At 35.5% G+C, this 26,627-nt stretch overlaps 1 protein-coding gene across 1 annotated transcript in view; it reads right to left on the bottom strand.

Annotated features, from left to right (window-relative positions):
- Positions 1-2,926: 2,926 nt before the first annotated feature.
- Positions 2,927-26,627, bottom strand: part of Pip4p2 (phosphatidylinositol-4,5-bisphosphate 4-phosphatase 2) — a 51,710-nt gene continuing 28,009 nt past the window's right edge. Inside the window, exons 3-7 of the mRNA XM_042673068.1 lie at positions 25,228-25,334; positions 21,174-21,297; positions 15,969-16,021; positions 5,832-5,922; positions 2,927-4,457 (exon numbers count right to left, since the gene is read on the bottom strand). Coding sequence (XP_042529002.1) covers positions 4,314-4,457; positions 5,832-5,922; positions 15,969-16,021; positions 21,174-21,297; positions 25,228-25,334 — 519 coding nt within the window. The 3' untranslated portion in view covers positions 2,927-4,313. The remainder of the gene's footprint in view (positions 4,458-5,831; positions 5,923-15,968; positions 16,022-21,173; positions 21,298-25,227; positions 25,335-26,627) is intronic.

The following is a 26,627-nucleotide window of genomic DNA, read 5'->3' as shown; positions in this document are numbered from 1 at the left end:
AAAGAACATTTTTTGCATATAGAAGGACAAAGCCAGAGACATGAATAGACCAGTTAATATAAGGCAGGTACTGGTGGTTCACTCCTTCATTCCTAACTACTATGGAGGCTGAGATCTAAGAATCACAGTTTGAAGCCAAGCTGGGCAGGAAAGTCTGTGAGACTCTTGTCTCCAATTAGGTCTAAAAAAAGAGCCAGATGTAGAGCTTTGGCTCAAATGGTACGTGCTACCCTTGAGGAAAAGAAGCTTGGGGACAGTGCCCAGGCCCTGAATTTAAGCCCCAGGAATGGCACAAAATAAACAAACAAAAACAGTTAATATCAATAGCACCGATAATTTAATCATGAGGAACACAAAATACAAGACCTTTATTAATAGTGGGTTCATTTTAAGCTAAATAAGGATAAAGGATCTTTTATCTCATAAGGATATGGAAAGGACTTTAGGCTAGGTATGATAATAAATGGCCATTTGGGAAATAAATATGTGGAAAATAGATTAGGAAGCGATATGAAATAAGCAAGGGATGAAGCAAGGCAGAGGTTTTTACAGAAACATATACTCATAAATAAGTAGACGCTATTGTACAACAATTGTTAAAAAGCTTTGGCAATGAGTATGAGAGTCGTAAATAAGGAAGTGTGTATACAGAAAGAAGAACGTCCATATAGACTGTGAGGATAAGAAAGTAAAAATTATAATACCAGTTACTGACTCAGATGAATATAGAGATCAAAAGATACTGTGATTTTTCTGATGAAGCAAGGAAAGGGTGTAGGAGGAAAGGGCCAACTCTAAAAGGCAGTTTGTGGGGGGAGAAGGCAGTTAAGCTGGTATGAACCCAGGGTACTTACTCTACCACTACCATTTGAGCTACACACCCAACTCTAGAAGTCAGTTTGAAATTTTAACAGAAGCAAAGAATGGTGAGTCTAGACCATAATATTAGACAGACCACTCATACTGACATTTAAGTCAGTGACACATGTTAAGGATAGTGAAGGTTGTTGATTTATGAGGGTGTTAAAGGAAACGTAGTGGCAGATCATAGAGTGGTTAACTATCAGAAAGGAATACAACAGGTATGAAGGAAGAGACTAAGAAAAGCAGCATTATGTAAGCTAAGGGATTGTTCACAAGTCTCCTAAACTTTCCTAAAGACTTACTAATCACTAAAAAAAAAAAAAAGTAATGAATTTCTCCCAAGATAATGTAAATATCCAGTATCTTAAAGATATTCTTGATGTGGAAAATACCATACATGGTGAGGCTTTTGGGAAATTATACTGTAATACCAGGTATGTTTCATAGTCCTGCATCCAACCCTTAATATTTACAATTTGATCAAAGCACAGCATGTGAATTTTTTTCTGGTCACTAAGTTACCTTAAATGACTTTGCTAAAAAACTGAAAGACCATGGAATCACCAGCTTGAGGACAAGTTTTTCAAGTTATCTCTAATACACTCAAAATCCCAAAACAATATGAGCTCCTTTTCATTTTTTGTAAGTTATGTGGCTTGAACTCAGGGCCTGGATGCTGTCCCTGAGCTTTTTTGCTCAAGGCTAGCACTCTACCACTTGACCCATAGCTACACTTCTGGTTTTCTGGTGGTTAGTTGGAGATAAGAGTCTCATGTACTTTCCTGCTTGGCTGGCTTTGAACAACAATCCTCAGATCTTAGCCTCCTGAGTAGGATTATAAATAGGAGCCACCGGTGCCAGGCCTATTTTTCTTCTTTTACATAGCATTCCCCTTCAAGCAAAATGCATGTGAAGGAATATATAATATTTATTTAAACTGCAAGTGATCTTGTAAATGAATTTAAAAATTAAAAGCTTTTACAAATCATTTTATTAGCATTCTGTGCTATTTTACCGTAATTTGAATTTAAAGCTCATTGTGTGTTGATTTTCTCATGTTTAACAGACAATACTCCTGTTCAGTCTTCCTAGATTTTGTTACCTAAAGAGAAAATTTTAAATGCTCTAAAAATCAGTTCAGTTGGATACAACATGAAATTCATAAAATATTTTGGAACTAAAATATTCTGTTATTTTAAAATTAGGTAAACTACAGACAATGAACAGTAGGGGGCACAAAAATAAAAAATTACTACAAACTGCTACAATTAAGGATCATATACTAGAAGATGATTATGATTATGCCTCTGTGTGCATGTGTGTGTGTGTGTGTGTGTGTGTGCGCGCACACACACTTGCTCCAGTACTGGGGCTTGAAATTATGTCTGGGTTCTGGACCTTAGCTTTTCCCTTCCAAGACTAGTGCTTTACCACTTTAACTAGAGTTACAACTTCTGGCTTTTGTTAAGTCTAACATACTTTTCTTATTGGGCTGGCTTTGAACAGGACTGCCAAGCAACAGGATGATACAGCATATAACAATGTAAAATTTCAATTCAAAAAGGAAAAATATGGATTGATAAATTCATTATATTTTTTAAAGTTGTAAGTCATTAAGAAATAAATTAGCTTATTTTATATTGAACATTAAATGTGTTACAGATGGATGTAATCTGAATTTTAAGATATTCATGAAAATAGTAGAAAAATCAAATGAATATTATAGAAAAAAATTATGTACTTTTTTTTTTCTTTTATGTCAGTTGTGGAGTTTAAACTCGGGGCCTGGGCTCTGTCCCTGAGCTCTTTTGCTCAAAGCTAATGCTCAACCACTTGAGTCACAGCACCACTTCCAGCTTTTTCTGAGTAGTTTATTGGAGATAATCTCACAGACTTTCCTGCAAGGGATGACTTTGAACCACAATCCTCAGATCTCAGCCTCCTGAGTAGTAGGATTACAGGCATGAGCTAATGATGTACTCTTTTAAACATGAAAATGATAGCAATATCTCAAGACAATTTTGGAAATGATAGTTTCTTTTTAATAGACTAAGACAAAGTGACTTTTGGACAATAACCTTTATTAGTGTGTTTTCCAATTACATATAATCCTGAGCTACTGTATTTATACATTTACCATTTGGTCTGTGACATTTACATGGATTTTGCTCTAAACTCTCTGATGAGTACATTTTCATATTAGTAAGGAACACAAATAATTTTAAATATCAGTTTTATCCCTGGAAACGACAGTTATTTTACTTAGACATTGCATGATCTAATTCTATATGAAAGACTTTAGAGCATTACTTTTTAAACAACTTTTTCAAAACTGCAAAAACGGGCAGTGCAAGAGCTGATTCCATAATCTTAGAGAATTCTTAGAAAACTATGCCGCTATTTGTCTTTGATCTATTTCCTTGACTAAATTCAGTAATCATCTGAACAGTCATACTTGAGAAAAATGGTTAAGATTAATTCTAACCTTTAACATTTTAGCTAGTGCAAAATATCTAGGCTCCCATCACATCTAAGTGGTGCACAGTTATCCCAACAAGAAAAATACTCTAATTACGAAGGAGTAAACCCAAAGTAAATGTATCTTACTTAAGTGGTTAAGTATTATAAAACATGTTACGTGAAATACTTCCACCAGTCTATAAAGGAATACATATGACCTATTAACATTAACTCAATAAATCCAGAGCAGATGTTTAACTGGTAAATAAAAAGACAAAAATAATGAAAAGCAAAAAAATCCTGTGAGCTTTGAAAAAAAATTTTATCCAACATCTCTGTGGGCAAATAAATATTTTTCATTCTTGTATTTTACATTACTACCAAAATATTTTATCTTTCTACAAACAAGACAAAATGAGCATACAGTATCTAGAAATGTTTCTCTGACAAGAATGCCAAGTTTTTGAAAGTACACTCAATTTTTTTTTCCTGAATAAGGTCATTATAATCTTAGGTTTAAATTGCTGTAAGCAGTTCAGGCAAAAATAATGCATATTGCTTTGTTTTAAAAGCAAGCAATGTTAATACTGCTTAACTAAAACATAAGTATAAATGCAAAACTATTGTAGAAACATTTATAAATACCTCTTGGTAATAGTCACAGATTGGCAAGTAATGGAATAATGACTGAGACCCATAGCAAAGGGGTAATATATGGTGTTTAGTGACAAATCTGAAAGTATCTTTAATAGATTAAAATAACATAAACACACAGCTTTATTTTTCTGAGTTTGAAAACCTAGCAGCAAAACAATTTGCATATAACATAGTGCAATGAGCATTTGTCCAGAAAAGACTCCCAAAGTCTTGAAACTAGTTTACATAAACCAGGATGGAATCCATTAGGATAAATGATTTAAACATGTCCAGAGTAGCTTATCAAGAACTGTGAGACACTCTCACCTGCCATCACCGAATCAGAGGCCAGCCTATGCAAAACTGTGTTCTGGATAACTGACTCTTATGGCTCCCCAGTAACAAGCTCGGATAAGGCAGATCAAACCTAAGAGATATGCAATTGCCCAAGAAACATAGGTTGCATGGAATCGCCTTGCAAAGTCTTGGGTGCCAACCTAAAACAACAACAACAAAATATATATATAAATATAAGATTAGAAACTTAAAGAAAATATAGCTTAGAGAACCTTGTGTTGGCTTGTATGTGTGTGATTTGTGTGAAGCATAACCTCAAACTGAACTTTCAACATCCCTATAACCTGATTTTATGCCTGCAGACATTACTACTACTTATATTAACTATTGTTTTTTGTGCTACTGGGGTTTGAACTCAGGTCTCCAGCTTACTAGTCAGGTGTAACCTCTCCAGCTTATTTTGCTTTAGTTATTTTCCAGGTAAGTTATTATGTTTTTTGTTCTGAGCTGGCCTAAATTGTATCTTTCTTAATTAAACTTCACTTGTATCAGGCACCACCACCACCCAACTTTTTGTTGAGATGATATCTGGTTCACTTTTTGCCTAACCACCATTTTCCCTATTTCTGCCTTCAAGTAGCAGGAATTACAGGCATAAGCTACCCTGACTGAACTTAAATATAAATTTTATGAAATAAATATAACAAAATACACACAGAGCCAACCATGATAGTGTACTCCTGCAGTCCCAAACTTGGAAATCTGAGGCAGAAGGAACATGAGTTACAGGTCAATGCAGGATACACAAAATTTTGTCTCAAAAAATTAAAATATTCTTAAGAAAGCCAGGCACCAATGGCTCATGCCTATAATCAAAACTACTAGGAAGGCTGAGCGCACACACACAATCTAAAATAAGTTACCTTTGAATGGCGTTTAATTTATGTAACTCAATATCATGTGACCTAGTGAGACACTGTTAATAATATGGAATCAGATATACTGACTGGGGAACACAGTAAGAAGAGCAAAGTGGCAGCAAAAAGGTCAGTCCCTTCTTTGTCTGGCATAACCCTCATGCCAAGTGGTTAGCTTCTGTCTTCCCTAAAAATAACCCATCCTCCTACTGGTAATGATTCTCTGTTTGATATGGGATGTGGATAAAGAAAATGATTTTTCAGACTTTGTCATTTTGTTGGTTCTGCTCTACAAATGGGCTTTTGTTAACTGAATGGCACATTCCCAAGTTTTTAATAACTTTGACAAAGGTCCAAGTACTTTTTTATCTAGGAGGGCAAATTCCATTTAAAACAGGTCAGCACACAATAAAGCCCATTATTTTGTCTAATAATAGTCTAATAAGGTATTTTTAAATCATTAATGAACAAAAAAAAATCAGGTTTCTGACTGCCTGTAGTTTTTGTTTGTTTGTGTGTTTGTTTTTAAGGTGGTAGACCCCCATATGCCAGGAAGGCAACCTTCTCAGAAATGACTGATATGTTGTCTCAGTCCCCAGGCTGACCGCAGTAGGTAACGTTGAGAGGGAAGAATTCTAATAGTAAAGTAGTACTCACAGTTAATCCGACACCAATGAAAATACAGATCATTCCGATGGTAATATAAGCACAGCAGCGTCTTCGAGGAAGTGCACTACCTACAGAAGAGCTGCAAATCATGCAAAAGAAAGACATCACTAAGAACGTGTGGCCAGTGTCAAGATCATGCTTAACTTGGTAAAATATCTCAAGGAACGTTTGTCAAATAAAAAAAATTACAAGACTGGATCACATACTAGAAAAAATTGATAAATGTGCTTCCTTGGAGATGTTCTAATTTTGCATAAGCACTAGTTTTAATCACTCAAATTTTGTTAAATCATTAAATCTACTGCAAATATACATCATAAATTTTCCTCAGTACTTGAACGACAATGTCAACATCTAGATGACCCAGAGGCCACCATTAATCACCATCTTACATGTTGCTATCTGAAGTTGTTAGGACATGTAGAATTCATTATCTTTATGTCATGTTTGGCTTAGACTACTTTTTTAAATTTTTCAATATATATTTTTTATTGTAAAGATACTGTACAGAGGGGTTATAGTTACATGAGTAAGGTAATGAGTCCATTTCCTATCAAGCATTGTTACCCCCTCCTTTGTTTTTCCCCTACCATCCCTTTGCTCCCCAATACCTCCTTCCCCTTCCCACTCCTCCCTCTTTCCCCCCTGCAAAATTTAAAGTTCGTTTTCAACATAGTGTCTTGTACATCTTGTTGTTACAGTGGGTCATCCTGTATCCTTATTTCAGCATTTTGCTATTTCCCTTCCCCTCCCCAAATTAGAAAAATGTATATACAAGATGTAGGACACCAGAATCAAATACAGTGACAACAGGGGTTATACCATGAGGGAAGAACATACAAAGAAACAAAAAAAATCACATAGTACATTATAAGTTCATTAACAAGAACAGCAAGAAAGATAAAATCTCTTGTGTCCCTAGACTACTTTTAAATTGAATCCCTATACATCCAGTTAGTGGTTTCATTCTTGACTCATGGCTAATTGTTTTTCATTACTATCTAGATATCTGTCTCTCGTAGCCTACTATATCCTAAACCAACCAAGTTTTTTAGAACCACATATTGAAGAAGTCTCAGGTTCTATGTGAACATTAGAGTACCTTTTCTGTGAGCCAAGAGAATAATTTGAGTGCATTAATCTCAGTATGTGAATTTTGCTTAGCAAATGCATGTCCTTTTTTACACTTAATTACTACTTCTGAGAAATCTCTCAAGAGGAAAAAAGGAAGTACTGTTACTCCATGACCCAAGTGCCATCCCAACAAAAGGGTAAAGCAACAACCTACAAATGTCTTATTGCACAGATACCAAACTCTCATATTTAACTTACATATGATTCTATAAGCAAGATACAGGATTATTTTGCCTATGGTAAAACTTAATGTGACCGGTGGCTCATTCCTGCACTCAGAAGGTTGAGATCCAGAAGATGACAGGTCAAGGCAAATCCAGGCAGAAAAGTCCATCTCCAATATAATCAGCAATATCAGGGCTGGACACATGGCTCAAATGTTAAGAATCCCAATCAAGCAAGCAAATTAAGCAAGCATGAGATCGTGAGTTTAAATCCCAGTACCATAAGAAAAAAGAAAGTAAGAAATGATTAATAGATGTGGTTTGGACTGTATGTTGCCATGGCTTGTTCCTTTTTTTCAATACCCTAGATGAGAATGTACATATTAGTATGTGAAGATCTAGCTATCCATTTTCATAATTGCATTTCATTTATGAGTATAATTGTTTACTTATCTGTTAATAAACCTTCAGATTTTTCTTAATATTTTATTGTAACAGTGTTGCTTTTAATAACACTTGCTAATATATGAAAGAATTTATCAAACATACATTTAGGAATAGAATTGCTGGGTTGTACATATATGTATATATCCATATATATGTATATTTTAATAAAGACCACATCCATTTATGCATATGTACACATACATTCTCAATTTTGACACTTCCTTTCTCATTTTTAACTATTTTATGGATGAGAATAGTATTTCATAAGTTTTAATGTGCAGCCATGGTTTCTAGCAAGGGTGAACATACATCTTTTTAAATGCTAGCTAGCTATTTTTTCTTTTTCTATCAAATGCTCATTTACATCTATTGTCCCTGCCTTAGGCTATCTTTTGTTTAATCATATACTTAATTAATGTGGCTGAGTACTGTTGACTCATTCCTATAATCCCACCTACTTAGAAGGCTGAGATGCAGAAGATGGAAGTTCAAGGCAAACCCAGACAGAAAAGTCATCTCCAATATAATCAGCAATATTAGGGCTGGAGACATGGCTCAAGTGATAGAATAATCAAGTGGTGATATTTATATAATCTAGATACTATTCCTCACAGCTCTGCACTCTGCATATATCTTATTAGAGTCTGTGGTTTAAAAATAATTTTAATATCTTTTGGTGAAGAGTTTTTATTAACAAAATCACCATAGAGAAAGGAAATTCTAATCTAGACATAATTACCTATTGCTTCCCTTAGGATTTTCAATTTTGACCTTATATGGAAAATTCATTCCTAGCTCTGTTATAAAAATATATTTTAAAAGTATCAACATTTGTCTTTTATATTTATGTCTTGCTCCATAAGAACATCGACCTTATAATTATCATTCTTATTTTATGTTTGGTGCACAAAAGCACAGAATTTATGTTTCTGATGAAGTGATAACAGTAATAGTTCCTTTTATGCAGAGGGAAAAGTAGAGTGCTTGCTACAATAGAGAAGTCTGAACTATAATTTGTTTCCCTAGCATATAAAATACAAACATAAATTTTGCAGCCTAGAGTTGATAAACATCTCAGTTCTGTGATATACCAGCATTGTCTGACTCAACACAGAAACAAGGTTCTGCCATACTTGCCTATTCCAGGAAATTAGAAGAGGAAAGAGTAAAAAAATCAAGCAATTCTCCATTAGAGACTGGAAGGAAGTTATACTTAATATTTTTTGTTCACATTCAATTGTCTATAACCTAAACACATGGCCACACCCCCTGCAAGGAATGCTAGGAAATGTCTCTAGCTGGGTAGCTATATACTGCAAAATCTATTACAGCAACAAAGAAGAGCATCATCAGAGCCAGGAACTGGTAGTTCACATCTGTAATTCTAGCTACTCCAGAGGCTGAGATCATAGGATCAAGTTTAAAGCCAAAAAAGTTTTCAAGACTCCATTTCCTATTAACCAACCAAATGTCAGACTGGAGGCTTGGCTCAAGTAATAGAGCATCAACTATGACCCAAATTAAAAATCAAACAAAAGATCACTAGATGTCAGCTTGATCTTGGATTTCCATTCTTAGCTCCTTTCCTCCCCCATCCCTCTCTTTGTCCTTCTCCCTCTTCAATACTGGAGATGGAAGACACACCTCCTTGTTTGATAGACAAGTGCCCTACCACTTGAGCTATCACTAGAAATGATTTTCGATTCCTGATCTTAGATTCCTCTCTCCCATCAATACTGTAGATTGAACCCAGAGCTACTTGCTTGATATGCCCTACAGTCTTTGTACTTTTGCCCTTTCTACTTGCCATTCTGCCTCCACCTCCTGCATAGGCATCCTACTCCTGCAAACTGCAAGCACACAATATTTGACTACATTAAAAGCAAATGGATGAATACAGTGGGATTTTAGGGCAAGGTTAAGACGTGAATAGGAGGAGGAGTGAATAATCTTAGCTGATAATAGTCATATTGTTGAGATATGAAAAGAATTTTATTCAAGAAGCAATCCTGTCAGGAAAGGTTTCTTCAGATGAACAGTAAAAGCAAGAGATATTTCAGCTAAATGGTGAAGTTAAATAATGTTTTACACTTAGGCAAGAATAGGAAGAGACTAACCAGGAACTGCAGGTCTTGCAGGATAATACTACTCTCCTAATAAAGAGATCTCTGAAGGCAAAAAAAAAACTGAGTGACAGAAACAAGATACCATATAATACTCAATGGAGGTAGAAGACTGTTGAGTCTGGGACACAGGAGGTTATGTTGTGTAAATATGGAAGAAAAACATCTCTAGAAAAGCCCAGTAAAGACATAAGCCTGGCAGATTTTATCTACATTGCTAAGAAGTTTGAAGTTTAATTCCGGACTTTAGGCATTGGGTGTATAGTAGAACACACAGTACATTACTGCCCAAAGGGAAAAAGAAGTTTTTTCCTCAAAACAATATACCAACAAATAAAGGAGAAGCTGAACTGATAAGATATTAGCATCTAGATATGGGGAAGAAAGAAATGATTTCTGTTATCACCTGAGTAAACAGATAACTTTGGCTGGTATATTCACTAACACATAGGAAACTTAGTTTGCAGAATAGGGTAGGAAATTATTCATGGTGTGTTTGAGATGCCAATGAGATGCTAGGTTAAAATGGTGATGTGTGAGGTAACCAACAGAGACTGTATATCGATATTTTAAGTTCCAAAGAGAGATTGGAGGTGGTTTTGATAAATAGATGATAGTGGCATATGAGAAATTCAGACATTAGGTAGTTAACTCTCAAACTATGGACAGTAAAGGAAATGAGACCAACAAAGGCAATAACACAGAGGATTGTTCTGAGATATGGGAAAAGCTCAGGAGAAAGCAGTACCTAAAAAGCAAGGAAAAAACAAATTTTAAGGAAAAAAACAATCAGGATGATCAACATAACCAATTGCTTAGAGGGAAAAAAAGCAGGATAAAGACTAATCTATTTGAATTTGCAATTGGGATATAAACTTCTTCAGAGCAAATTCAGTGACATAGTGGGGATTGATAGTTAATTGTGCTTTGTTCCAGAGAGAGTACAGAATCATGATCAAATGAAGGCATACAACTTGAAGACATCTGCTTACTTATGAGAAGCAAAAGGGAAGTAGGCACAGAGACAGGAAGTGTGAACCTACAGGAATTCATAGCCCAATCATCGTTAGGGGATTGGGAATAAACTCTCACAGAGCCTGGGAGAGTTAGGGGATTTGGGAGGCAGGTGTTTTAACAGAAATAAGTATCTAGAGATTGTTGTTTTGGAGAGTGATAAAAGGAGTTAAGTGAGCAGTTTTAGAAGGTGTTTAGAGCAAAGCTGTAGCAAAAGTGTAAAGGTGTACCTTTTTAAATACCTAAACGATACCAAAATTTTCAGGTTTTGATTATTCTGGTAAAGGAAAAGAGAAGACCATGCCTACATTGATCCAAGATTGGTTATTTGAAAAGCAGACTGATAAGATGAAGACTCAATTAATCTAACAAACCTACAGTTCTCTTTATCTCAACCATGTGCAAAATGAATATTATCCTCTGCCAGATACTTCTTTCTTTTGTTCTTTCTCTTTCTCTCTCTCGATTTCTCTCTCTCTTCCTTCTTTCTTTCTCTTTCTCTCATTCTTTCGTTCTTTCTTTTTTGCTAGACCTGGGCACTAACCTAGAACCTCTTGTGCCCAAGGCTAGTGCTCTACCACTTGAGCCACAGCACCACTTCCAGCTTTTTTTTCCAGATGAAAGTCTTACAGGAATTTTTCTGCCCAAGCTGGCTTCAAACTCTGATCCTCAGATCTCTGCCTCCTGAGTACCTAGGATTATAGGCATGAGGCACCAGATACATTTCTTCTAGATCTTCCACAGACTCTTGGAAATAAGGTAATCAAAGATACCCCTCCCCCGCCCCTGCCCAATCACTGACCCTCTCCCTTCAATGCAATTTATTTTACAATGTCTATACACATCTGTACCCCAAGTTGTCTACCGAGGCATAGGTAACTCCTTTTGCAGTGAACCTAATTCCTCCTCATCTTTCATAAGTTAGTTCAATATCACTCTCCTTAAAGCTTTTCTCATGCTGCTCACAGCACAGCATGCTACATATATCTCCTTGAAGGCATTCAAAATTTTGTGATAGTCTATTGTCTGTCATTTACAAAAGTGGCAAGATTTTGCCTTTATTTCAAACACCAGTTTACTAAATAATTAGAGCACCAAGTGGCAAGATAATAGGATAATGTCTGACAGAAGAAATCTGCCATTGTTTAAAATGGTAGGAGATGATTCATAAGGGGACATATCAGTAGTGAAGAAGTTGTATCTGATGACAATTACTTTGGATAAAATCTATTAGTCTTAGCTCCATTATAGTATTTGCATAGAAATACAATTCCAGCTCTATTTAAAAGTAGGACAGTGATCAGAAGTTGCCCAGTTTAAAAAAAAATACCACGAAGGGTAAACAAAGGAGGAGGCTGCAATGCTTGGTAAGAAATGTATGCATTATCCTGCCCATGTAATTGTAACCCCTCTGTACAGTATGTTCTCAAATAAAATAAAATTTTTAAAAAAATACCACCTTCTAAGTAGAGAAAAGACATTGGGAGAAAATGATTCTTTTTTTTTTTTTTTTTGGTCGGTCGTGGGGCTTGAACTCTGGGCCTGGGCGCTGTCCCTCAGCTCTTCAGCTCAAGGTGAGCGCTCTACCACTTGAGCTACAGCGCCACTTCCGGTTTTCTGGTGGTTTATTGGAGATAGGAGTCTCACGGTCTCTCCTGCCCAGGCTGGCTTTGAACCGTGATCCTCAGATCTTAGCCTCCTGAGTAGCTAGGATTACAGGCGTGAGCCACCAGCGCCCGGCTGAAAAAATGATTCTTTGCTTCTGCCAGTCTAAGGAAAGCTTTCCTGACACATTTGTGAGATCAATATATAACACAGTAGCTTCCTAACAATGACTTAGTAACACCTAAACTCAAAAGGAATTCTAGGATTCTTATGGTTTAAAGAAAGAAAATTCTGTCTTGGACTGTGACTCTAACAGATCATATGAGATCTTACTTGAAAAGCAATCAAAAAGGAAAGAAATCTGGATGTCCGCTACAGGTTTCATGTGATAACAGTTTCAGCCCTCAGACTAGTGATTCTCGGTCCTCCCATGGTTAGCATGTGACTCCAATCTACAAACCTTCCTCTTAGAATGATGGTTACAATAATATCTAGTTCATGTGAATTTCTATGTAAATCCCCTAAGTTATCACTACAAATTCTCCTCTATATTAATACACTGTCTTGTGATCAGAGAATGTCTAGACATTCAATACTTCTTTATTCTGGCCAAAAATATTGTCATTGTTCTAAAATAACTAGAAGTTTCTTGAGCAAAATTCTTAACCGCTGAACAGTTCCCCATCTGTAAAATGAGGATAATAATCCCTGCATTGCAAGATTCCTACGAAGTTTGTCTGTAGTGTATACGTGTGTATAAAGGAGCTATGCCTGGCATCCTATCTGCTAATCACAAGTCTCTCTTTTTTGTTTGCTATAATATTTATCCAAGTTGATGCCTTTAGTGAAGCTACTCTTTTTCTAAAAATAATATACAGAAATACATGTCATTTACATATGCATTCTTCAAACGCATATTTTTCTGTGTACTTATTTGGGATCATCCACTTTGCTTTTCCATATGCAAATATCTACTGGATTCAGTAAAGAACTTGGAAGATTGATTTCACAAATTTAAAAAACCTTTTTTAAAGCTAAAATATGCTTTAAAAAAGTTACTCTAACTGGACTATATTTAGTGAGACTCTGGTTTAGCAGAGATAAGTGGAGATATGCACACAACACATTCTCACTTTTTAGACACTTTAATTTCTTCTAGAAATCATTTTTGGGATTTTTCTGCTTTGGGATTTTTCAAAATAGGTAAAAAATAATTATTTCATACTAAAGGTTACACAAACTAAAATATGATCCTATATTTTCAATTCTAAAAAAACTGTCAAAATATTCCAGTTGAGTTGCCTTTGCTGATACTGTAATTCACACATGTTGGTGGAGAATAATTTTTAATTAAAGTTCGTTATGAAAATAGATGCTATGGGAAGAAGCAATCTTCACAGGCTTGAGTGTGCCATTTTTAGAAAGCCAGGTTGAGAAGCTGTCCCAAAGTTGGAATTTAATTTTATTGTAAAAGTGTTATACACAGGGGTTAGAGTTGCATGACTGAGGTAATATGTACATTTCCTTTTGAACAGTGTCATCCTCTCCCTCATTCTCTCCCAGTTTTTTTCTTCCTGATTTCCCTCACTTCAATGTTGTATAGTTCATTTCCAACATAGTGTCTAATGGGTATCACTGCTTAAGGGTTCACCCTTTGTTCCACCGTTTCTGTGCTTTCCCTTCCCCTCCCCAAATCAGATAAACTTATATGCAATTAACCACCTGGACCTGATTAAATCACAATCTAAACATTCATGCAGTAAGAAAAAAGGAGGATATTCTTAGGAGAGGATTGCAAGGGCTCAATAGCTATATGCATAAAATGAAATAAAATGATGCCTATCAAAATGAACTCCAAGAAATGGAAGTAAGTGTATTTTTTCTAATTATACTGTCCTTAGTTCTTTTTATTTTTTTCTTCTTTCCTTTTTCCTTTGGTTAATTCTGCTGCTTTTGATTTCTGTACCCTTTGTCTTATATATAAGAAACTTAGATTTTAAGAGACTTAGCACACTCATTCCCTAATGGACAAAGCATGGATTACTCTGTATAAGTAAGGTTAACATCCAGAAGGCCCTGGATTCAACCCCAGCACTCTCCAAAAAGAAACCTGACTTACTAATCTTCAATCTTGGTCTTCTTTTTTACCTTTCTAGAAAAGACACAGAGGGTATATTTCTTTTACAATTTTAGAGGAATATCTGTAAGTATTTTGGTAGTTTTATCCAAACAATTTATATCAAAATTATCTAGGTAACCATTTTTTTTTCTTAGAAGATTTACACTCTTTTCAGAAAATTTACAATCTCATACAGTGAGGTTTTAAAAACCTACTGTATTTTCAAATGTGTTCTACACAATAAACAATATGGCTTGCACATTCATTCCCTCTGAATATTCAAACTTTGGGTTGTGCGAGGCACAAACAGCCCCAGTGAGAGCTTTGGGCATCAAATGCCTAACAAGAGATTCCCTTGTAGACAAGATATTGCATAATAAGATAACAGTTCATCGCTGAAGGAGTCCAGTGGGAAAGGACCTTTTGGCAGCTTATATCTATGTGGTCTCCACCAGTTTTTGATCATTTGCTTTTTCTCTCTTCTGATTTTGCTTTGTACTCTGTCTTAAAATTTAAAAAAAAAATCCTGTCTCTGGGTACCACAATATAGGGATTACAGTATGCCTCCTAGAAAAGGAATCTTGGCTGATCTTGAGAAAATCCAGTACAGACTCAATAAAAAAATGTTATTTCCCATTTTCATATAGCTGTTATTTTTCTTAGACAAAAAATGGAGATAAATAGAAATAGAGATCAGTTGACTCATAGATATAAGATGACTTACCTTACCAAATCATCTTGTATAGTTAAGATAAGACAAATAATTATATAAACTCCCATGGTAATAATCACACAGATGAAAAAAACTAATAATAACTGTGGATGCTAAGAAATTTTAAGTTTTCTCCTGGATTGCAACCCATTTTACAAATACCAAGTTTTGACTATTTGAAAAAGATCAGACCCCTCAAGACATTTAAAAATCCTCAACAAGTAATTGCTGTTTATTTTTTTAGTGCCAGTACTTGGGCTTAAACTCTGGGTCTTAGGCTTTTACTCACTACTGGCACTCTACCACTTGAACCTCATCTCCACTCATAGTTTTTCACTGATTAATTGACGATAAGAGTCTTACAGCTTTGCTTGCCTGGGCTAGCTTCAAAATAATTGTAATACTAGCTACTCAGGAAGCTGAGATCTGAAGATTGAGCTCAAACTCAGCCTAGATACAAAAAATATGCAAGACTCTTATCTCCAATTATCCACACAAAAAAAGTTGAACTGAAGATGTGACTTAAGTGGTTGAGTACCAGCCATAAGTGAAAAAAATTGAGAGGTGAAGGCCCTGAGTTAAAGTCCTAATACTGGTTCAAAATAAAATAAAATTCACTTTCCTTTTGAGAATGATGAAATCAAGCCTAAATATTTTACTTTCAAAATGAAATATACTAGTTAGTTCAATTATATTTTAACCTCAAATAAACATACAAATGGTTCATTCATTTCACAACTTTTCTTAAAGTGAAAATCTACTTAAGTAGGAATTCTGAAGAACTTCTCAATCATATTGTCAACTTACATTTTTTTGCAGTGTGGGCATTTTGCCAGAGTGTTGAACCTCAGTTCCATCCACTGAAAAATAAATGAAGAGAGGGATTGAAAACTAAAAAAAAAAAAACAAAACTCTCCAATCTGATAAAAATATTTCTTTAGTTTAAATGACATGGGAGTTGACAGTAGAAGCAATTGCTTCCTCAGGATTGTAGGAGTTTTTTGCTCCACCTTTCTCACCTTCCCTTGAAATACAGTTTGGGATCTCCCTCTGAAATAGTTCCCACGACTTTTCCAAGGCTCTGATGCAATCTAGATTTGCTTTGCCACAAAAATGGAATGCAATATCGTAATATTTACGTTCCTCTTTTTCCTCTGCACGTTTTAGTTCACATCTAGGATATTTCATTTCCCTTCAAAGTTGTCTTCCCTTGAAATGAGGACCAGTCTTTTGAATACTTGAATATTCTGATTTACCTACCATAAAGCTATTGTCCTATTCTACTTGTGTGAGGAGCCAGGAGCCACAAAGTACATAAACTAAACAAATGAGATAGAGGCAGAACTAAAATCAAGAAACCACTTCTTGTATGAACATGCTTACAGGATCTTACCAAAACAGATGACACTTATGGGACAATGTTCTTTTTAAAGGTTTCTTCCATGTAAATGTAGACAAATACAATGTTCTGCTTTCCTCACAGGAATGTTATTAAAATACTTGACATGGCTTACAGATAGTAGACTAAAGTTCTTGAAGTGGACGATTCTTATACATTTAAATTAAATCTCCATAAAATATATTTTAAAAACATATTGCTGTTTAAAAATATATTGCTGTTTCTATTTCAATGCTTGATATGGGTCTGTTAAGTTGGTTAAACTCATCTTGGTTTAGTTTTGGCATGTCGATATTTGCTAGGAAATTGTCCATTTCTTCCAGATTCTCAAACTTATTAGCATAAAGATTTGTGAAGTATTCCCTTGTAATGTTCTGAATCTTGATTGTTTCTGTAGTGATGTTTCCATTCTCATCTCTGAGTTTGTTTATTTGGGGGTGTAGTGTATATATATCTATATATATATACATATATACACATATATATGTATATATATATACACACATATATACACATACACATGTGTATATATGTGTGTGTATATATATATATACACAATGGAATTCTACGTCTCCATCAGAAAGAATGACATCACCACAATTGTTAGGAAATGGAAAGACTTGAGAAAAAATTATATTAAGTGAAGTAAGCCAGGCCCAAAGAAAGATAGGTCCCGTGGTTTCCCTTATTTGCAATAACTAGTATATGTCTGAGACAAGCAGAAAAGGTCAGATAAGATGATAAGTGAAATGAACCCCAAGATAAGGACACAAGTGGTTTTTTTTCTTTCTTGCTCTTGTTTCTAACATATTTATAAGGTACCATGTGATTTTTTTGTTGCTTTGTATGTTCCTCCCCCCACAGTATAACCCCTTTTTTCACTGTATTTAATGTTGGTATAATTTGGGGAGGAGAAGGGAAAAAATCAAAATGTTTAAATAGAGATACAGGTTGACCCACTGTAACAAAGAGAGGTACAAGACACTATATTGGAAAAGGAACTTTACAATTTAGGCGTGGGGGTGGGGAAGGGATGGTAGGGGAAAAACAAAGGAAGAGGCAACAATGCTTGATAAGAAATGTACTCATTATCTTGCTCATGTAACAGTAACCCCTCTGTACAGTATTTTCACAATAAAAAAAACTTATTTAAAAAATAGGTTTATAAGTTAGAGCTGTGGCACCTAATTAACGTATTCCACACACTAGGTTCAATCTCCATTGTACTTTGTGCATGCTAGGCCAAGTGTTCTGCCTTTAGCTCCCAGAAGTAGAAGGTAACAGAAAAAAGTCATTACTGAGCTCACATCCCACTGAGCTTCTCTCATTAATCTGAAATTCTCAACAACAATTCCCACCAGGTATTTACTATGTTCTCTGAATCAACAAAAAGTGCTTTTCAGAAACTTTTATATCACCTTTGAATTCTATACTTGAAAATACTCTTTCTGGCTAAAGAATTAAAGTTTTGAACCATAATTACTGTCAACAGAATACAGAGATGGTAATATCAGTCCATTTTTGCCCTGCATATTAAGTAAGATCTAGTTTCAAAAGTTAAGTCTCTAGTGTTCAGATTTGCAATTTTCTTCAGTGCAGGGGCATGGAGAGGGATTTTCTAAATACATGAATTATATATTTTTAATTACAAACACCATGTCCCTCCCCCCACAACCACACATTTGAACTCTCTTTCAATTAGTCTCTTGAATTCACTGCCAGATCATTTAAAAACTTAAATATAAATCTCTGTAACAGTTGTCTTTGATTTTCCTTTACTTCTCTCTTTTCTATGAATTCACAGTACACTCAGTTTTCTGTCTCTCAAGTTCTTTATACTAAACATCTGGGCTTGTGCCTCTTGAGTTTTGCCCCTAAGCAGTCCATTCTATACATATGACTTTAGTTTATATTCAACTACGAATAAGCTCTCCTACAGCTTTCTTTACTCCTAAGAGAACAACACTTCCTTTATATAGGTATTTGTGTGTGTGTGTGTGTGTGTGTGTGTGCGCTCGCCTGCGCACACACGCATGTGCATGCATCTATAGTTTTATCTATTTTTATATTGAAGTCGTTGTACAAAGGAGTTACCATTTAACAAGGCATATGATATATCTTGATCATCACATTCTTACATATTTTGATCATCACATTCTCCCTTATCTAGTCCTTCCCTCTCCTCTTAATTTTGTAGGCTACACATTGGATTCTTGTTTGTAATTTCCCCTTTGTCTTCTCTTCATTATCTACCATGCCCTACTCCTTCCAATTACCTGCTTCCTGGTATTTCATTTTGCTGAACTTTGATTTTGGGGCTTTCCAAGGAATTACACTATTTGAGATCTCCCTTGAATCTACCATATTTTGGTTAATACATTTGTATACACTTGCATACTGCCTAATATATTTATGAGTTTGTAACCTATATCTAGCTAGATTTTATATATATACATAAAATGGATCCTTTGTCATTGTGGGCTTGGCTTACTTCACTTAATTTAATGTTTTCCAAGTCTTTCTTTCCATTTCATTACAAATGGTACAATATCATCCTTTCTAATGGATAAGTATCCAGAATATAGAGAGAACTTAAAAAATTAAATCCTCTAAAAACCACAACCATGTTTATTACAGCACTATTCACCATAGCCAATAGTAACTGGCCCGATGCCACTCAATGGATGAGTGAATCAGGAAAATGTGATATATATACACAATGAAAATTTACTCATCCCTGTCTATGTGAAAAACATAACATAATTTCTATTTTGTCTTTCCCTACTATTAGATTAGAAAACTCTATAAAAATAGAGACTCTGCTTCTTGTTTACCACAGATTCCTTGGCACCTAGGAATAGCCCAGTACCTGGTACAAATTCAATGTATCTTGTGAAACAAATCAGCCCACATAGTGTGGCTACAAAGATAATCCATGGTGAAGATTTGTTATACAACTGTAATAAGCCAGAATGCAAAGTCATTGTGGAAGGAGATCTGAGTAAGGAGAGGAAAAAAACCCTATTTTGAAGATTTTTCAATGGCATCTCTTTCTAAATACAATTTGTTTAAAAATTCTTTAATATATATTTATCTTAGATCAATATATTTTATTAGAGGATACTATATTTAGTTCTCATGTATACAAATACACTGTCAGAAACTTGACAGTTCTATAAAAGAGTATGGGAAGAACTGATGACCTATATTTTTAAATCCAAGAAAATGTCAAAAGCCATACAGAAATGTAGTACATCTATTGGCTCAGTTGTGAATGTAATTCACCTCATCATTAAAGAAGGAAAACAAAAACATGTAAACACTAATATTATAACCCTACTGAGAATATGGAATCAGGATTAGGAAAAGGAATATAAGTGGGTTGTTCATTTGAATGATAAATCCTCAGCTTGTAACATAATTTAGTAATGTTCAAAACTACTTCATCAAAAAGAAGTGAGGTAAGTGAACTTGCACTTGTAAGTGAACTTGTAAGTAAGGAGAGCACCTAGAAGAATTCAGAGTATTTGGGGGATGATATTTGGGGGTCAGATAGATGAGGATACTGTAGTTTTATTTGACATTGACAATTGTCCATATAAATTACTTTAATAAAAGTAAAACAAAAAGGCTGGGAATGTGACTTAGTGATAGAGTTCTTGCCTTCCATGCATGAAGCCCTGGGTTCAATTCTTCAGTACCACATCAATAGAAAAAGCCAGAAGTACCGCTGTTTCTCAAGTGGTAGAGTGCTAACCTAGAGCAAAAGAAGCTCAGGGACAGTGCTCGGGCCCTGAGTTCAAAACCCAGGACTGGCAAAAAAGAAAAAAGAGATGGACAAGAAGCAAATCCCACATACTTTCTTAAGCTCATTCAGTCCTTCATGACAGCAATCACATCAAATTGCTTTTACTCATAACAAATCCCTTAGACTTTCTCATTACTTGATGGTTTGTATATCATGTGAAAGAGTTAATTTCCATTTCTCTAAGTATAAAGCAGAAAATTTTTGATAAATTAATAGTAAGAAATGTTCTGGAATTCCAAAACCATGAAACAGGCCTTAGCATGTGTATTTTGTTACTAAGAAGGTGAGAAGAGTAACATTTATTTAGGGGCTGGGAAGGTGGCTCAGTGGTAGAGCGCTTACCTAGCATGCATGAGGCCCTGAGTTCAATTCCTCGGCACCACATAAGCAGAAAAAAAAACAGAAGTGGCACTGTGGCTCAAGTGGTAGTATGCTAGCCTTGAGTTGAAGAGCTGAAGGACAGCGCCCAGGCCCAGAGTTCAGGCCCCACAACCAGATCAAAACAAAAAAGATTTATTTAGTCACCAAGTCAAGATATCATAGCTAAACTCTTATCATACCTAGGTGGCTCCTTTTCTCAATTGGACCAATTAGAGGCTTTATGACTTGTCAAATTCACAGAAGATACTGTATGCCCTAGCTTTAGGTCATAACTGTATCTTTGGTTAATTGCCTTCCTAAGTAGACAAGGATGTATTTTAACTTGTGATTTGATGTACATTTGACAAAATATTAAGACAGTTAGCAACTATCAAATCTACTAGATAGTTATGAGTTGTTCTATGACAAATATCCAGTTACTTACCAGGAACGTGTTTCCACAATGCCCACATACAACTCTTGTACCTTCCGGTTGGATTGGCAATGCAGGTTGAGCTGGTTGTTCTTCAGAAATAAGCATTACTGGGCCAAGGTTAATTATGCGTCTACTGTGAAAAGAAAAAGAAAATGGACTGAGGGCAAAACCTGCAATACATGGCCAAAAACATGGAGTGTGTCTATGAAACTATTAACGCTTGATTTTTAAATTAAATTATTCTCAAGCCTTGGATCCCAAATCACAGAAAATATCAATAGTCTGACTCTCAAAAGCGAAAAATAAACCAGGCAGGGACTCATCAAAGAGAGAGAACTATAGACCCATTTCTTTGATGAATATCAACGCAAAACTTCTCAACAAAATCTTAGCCAGTCGACTTCAAGAACCCATCAAAAGAATCATACATCACGATCAAACAGGATTCATTTCAGGGATGCAAAGCTGGTTCAATATATGCAAAACAATATATTTCACCACATCAACAAGAACAAGGATAAGAACTACATAGATGCAGAAAAAGCATTTGACAAGATCTAACACCCCTTTATGATGAAGTTTCTGGAAAAACTAGGAATCCATGAAACATTCCTCAATATAATAAAGGCTAAATATGACAAACCTACAGCCAGCATTATACTTAATGGCAAAAAGTTAAAGCCGGGCTGGGAAGGTGGCTCAGTGGTAGAGCACTTGCCTTGCATGCTCGAGGCCCTGGGTTTGATTCCTCAGCACCACAGAAGCAAAAAGAAAAAAGCAGGAAGTGGCGCTGTGGCTCAAGTGGTAGAGCGCTAGCCTTGAGCTGAAGAGCTGAGGGACAGCGCCCTGGCCCAGAGTTCAGGCCCCACAACTGGACCCCCCCCAAAAAAAAAGTTAAAGCCATTTCCTCTAAATTCAGGAACAAGACAAGTATGTCCACCCTCCCCACTCTTCTTCAACCTGGTATTAGAATGCCTCGCTACAGCAATAAGACAAGATGCAGACATAAAGGGGATCCAAATAGGGAAGGATGAAGTAAAACTCTCCCTCTTTGCAGATGACATAATCTTGTATTTAAAGAACCCCATGGACTCCACTCCCAAGATACTTGAGCTGATAAGAAATTTTGGCAAAGTAGCAAGGTACAAAATTAACCCTCAGAAATCAATGGCTTTCCTATATGCCAATAATGAGATGAGCGCGGCTGAAATTAGGAAAGCAACCCCTTTTGTAATAGCCCCAGAAAAAATAAAATACTTAGGAGTTAACAAAATAGGTGAAGGACCTGTATGACAAAAACTTTAAAAACCTGAAAAAGGAAATTAAAGGAGAACTAAGCAAGTGGGAAAACTTCCCATGCTCCTGGATTGGGAGGATTAACCATGAAAATGGCAATAATGCCAAAGGCTATCTACAAATACAATGTGATACCTATCAACATTCTAACCTCATTCTTCAATGAAATAGAAGAAGCAATCCAAAAATGCATATTGAACAATAAAGGACCCTGAATGACAAAAATAATCCTTAGTAGAACAGCACTGGAGGAATATCGATTCCAAACTTCAAACTCTACTACAAACCATAGTAAACAAAATGGCTTGATACTGGCACAAGAAATGACCTGAGGACCAATGGAATAGACTGAAGACCAAGAAATTAACCCACAGACCTATAGCCACCTAATCTTTGATAAGGGAGCTAAAGAAATAGAATGGTGCTGGCAAAATTGGTTAAACACTTGTAGAAAACTAAAGCTAGATCCATATATATCACCCTGCACCATAATCAACTCCAAATGAATCAAAGACCTCGAAATAAAAGCAGACTGCATGAAAACATTACAGAAAGGAATAGGAGAAACTCTAGGGCTTCTTGGCACAGGTCGAAATTTTCTTAATAGAGACCCAGAAGCACAACAAATCAAAGAAAAGTTGGACAAGTGGGATTGCATGAAACTGCAGAGCTTCTGCAATGCAAAGGACATAGCTAGCAAGATCAACAGAAAGCCCATGGAATGGGAGAAGATCTTCACTAGCCATACAATGGACAATGGTCTCGTATCTAAAATATACTTAGAACTCAAAAAACTGAATCTCCCAGCAAAAAGTCCTCAAAGAAACAACTGCCCGATTAACAAATGGGCTAAAGACACATAAAGAAATGCTCAACCTCTCTAGCCATAAAAGAAATGCAAATCAAAACAACATTGAGATTCCACCTCACCCCAGCTAGAACGGCTATAATCAAGAAATCTAGTAACAGATGCTGGAGGGGATGTGGCCAGAAAGGAACCCTACTGCATTGTTCGTGGGAGTGTAAACTTGTTCAACCACTCTGGAAAACAGTATGGAGGTTCCTCAAAAGACTCACATAGAGCTCCCTTATGACCCAACAATCCCACTTTTGGGCATTTACCCAAATGATCACAAACAAGACCACACTAAAGCTACCAGCCCAACTATGTTTATTGCAGCATTATTTACCATAGCTAAGATATGGAACCAACCCAGACGCCCCTCAGTAGATGAATGGATCAAGAAAATGTGGTACATATATACAATGGAATTCTATGCCTCCGTCAGAAAAAATGACATTGCCTCTTTTGTTAGGAAATGTAAAGACTTGGAAAAAATCATATTAAGTGAAGTAAGCTAGGCCCAAAGAAACATAGGTCCCATGGTTTCCCTTGTTTGCAGTGACTCGTACATGTCTAGGAAAAGCAGAGTAGATCAAAGGCTATGTACATACAACCAAATGAGATAATGTTATAAGCAAAATGTACCCCAAGACAGGGACATAAGAGGTTTTTTGTTGTTTTTTTTTTTCTTTTTCCCTTTCTTGCTAGTGTGATTCTTTTGTTTCTATTGTATGTTCTTCCCCCATGGTATAACCCCTGTTTTCACTGGATTGATGCTGGTGCTCTGCACCTTGTATATATATTTTTGTAATTTGCGGAGGGGAAGGGAATTGCAGAACGCTTAAATGAGGATGCAGGCTGACCCATTGTGACGACAAGATGTACAGGACACTATATTGAAAACAAACCTTACAATGTTGGGGTGGGAGGGGCGAGAGGAGTTGGGGAGGTGGGGAGGGAAGTGATGGCAGGGGGAAAATAAAGAAGGAGGTAACAGCGCTCACTATGAAATGTACTCATTACTCATGTAATTGTAGCTTTCTGTACAAGATTTTTACAATAAAAAATTTAATAATAAAAAGCAAAAAATAGTCTTTATACACTTGGGATAGAGTTAAACATGATAATATGGAATGGGTCCTAATCAATGACATTGGGAAACACTTATCTGCCGTATGCATGTTTTTACAAGTTCAAATCAAACAATTTTCATTCATTTTTTTCTCTAAAAAGACAACTTAAGTTTAGAAGACTGAATAAGCAAAAAAAATTCTACATTAATAAAAGTATGTGTCCCAAAGGTACCAAAATGGTGAAAACAAATTTCTCTGAGAAGTCCAGAATTTTTTAATGCTTCTTTAAAAAAATGGAAATATAGAAAAAATGGGAGCCAGTTTGCCTTTTTATTTTTAAGTCTATCACCAATATGTCTTGAATGGTTCATGTACCGGTCAAAAGGCCAGATAAAAGGTAACAAAAACCACAATTAAGGGCTTTTACTTATATCTAAGTACATCCATAATGGTATTTTCCATAATAGCAAACAATTATTACATACATTACATTCAGCAGAGACTACTGTAGAATACAAGGAGATATATAATGAGAACTAAAACATTTCTGGATTAAAATCAAGATTTGAAAGGTAAAATAACTTGTGATTTTAAAATAGGTTCAATGAGTCACTAGTTTACCATCATTCATTAAATACTTTCAAAGATAAAGCATCCATTGCTCATTTGAAAATATTATATCCTACAAATGACCACAAATATCTAAGCATGTCATTGCTTTAGTAACAACAATCACAATCTAGGTGCTATAATCAATTTTGAGAACAAAGTTTGAGTAAAACTAAGCCTGGAACATAATGACACTTTTTGAATAGAGGAATGAATGGATGAATGAATCTTTATCTCTTACCAGTTAGGTCTTGGACATCCTATTCGCCGCGATGTGTCCTTACAAATGAGGAGACAATTACAAGGGCATCTAACATATTTCTTCCCTGTTGGGGGATTTTTGATTGGCTAGATAAGGGAAGAAAATGCAAAGACAGCAAATTAATCAAAGCTATATTGTCACAGTTTGTGTTTAAGAAGGAAAGAACTTCTTTGGACTATCAAAGTATAATATGAGAAACAGTGCATTGCAAGTGGTTCCAAGTACTGCAATTGTTCACAAGCACTTTGTAATGGGGGGGGGGGGGGGCAGCTACAGAGATTTAATTATGAAAGGTGTATTTCAAATTTAGTTTGTACTGGCCTTTTTGATATGGAAAGAATATTTAGTGCACACTAAGTGGTGAGGTTTTTTTTGTCTTTTTAAAGTTTATAAGACAAGGTGATCAACTATCTTTCTAGTCAGATGCAAACATTCACAAAGGATTCTTATACCTATCCAGGAAGAGCAAACTTGATAAACACAGTGGAGAAAAAAAAAACCGTTACTGAATAGAATATAAGCAACTAGTTATGATATACTTGAATTTACAAATTTGTAATTGCACTAGCATTTCTTTATAAGACAACTTTATAGTATACTTTTAACCTGAGAATAAAGCTCAGAGATAATACTCTTTGTAACTCTAGGCTTAAGTTTATTAAATTAAATAATCACACTAATAAGAACAGAGCCTCACTTCTGTGAGATTCCCAGCAAAATATATGACTGGAAGCTAAACAAGAGGAAAACAGATGTACATAGCTTTTGACCTTTTCTGCTTGTCCTAGACATATACTAGTTATTGCAAATAAGGGAAACCATGGGACCTATGTTTATTTGGGCCTGGCTTACTTCACTTAATATAATTTTTTCCAAGTCTTTCCATTTCCTAACAAATGGGACAGTGCCATTCTTTCTGATGGAGGCATAGAATTCAATACATATATATGTGTATATATATATATATATACACATATATACATATATGTGTGCATATATGTATATACACACACACACACACACAACATTTTCTTGATCCATTCATCTACTGAGGGGCATCTGGGTTGGTTCCATATCTTAGCTATGTAAATAATGCTGCGATAAACATAGTTGTGCTGGTAGCTTTAGTATATTCTTGTTTGTGATCATTTGGGTAAATGCCCAAAAGTGGATTGCTGGGTCATAGGGGAGCTCTATGTGGAGTCTTCTGATGAACCCCAAGATAAGGACACAAGTGGTTTTATCTTTCTTGCTATTGTTTTTAATGTATTTATAATGTACTATGTAATTTTTTTTCTTTTGTATGTTCTTTCCCCATGGTATAACCCCTGTTTTCACTGTATTTGATTCGAGTGTCCTGCATCGTGTATATACATTTT

The sequence above is a fragment of the Dipodomys spectabilis genome, unplaced genomic scaffold (genome assembly GCF_019054845.1).
Source record: "Dipodomys spectabilis isolate Male_0828 unplaced genomic scaffold, ASM1905484v1 ptg000783l, whole genome shotgun sequence".
Lineage (NCBI taxonomy): Eukaryota > Metazoa > Chordata > Mammalia > Rodentia > Heteromyidae > Dipodomys > Dipodomys spectabilis.
This window is presented reverse-complemented; position numbering and strand designations above follow the sequence as displayed.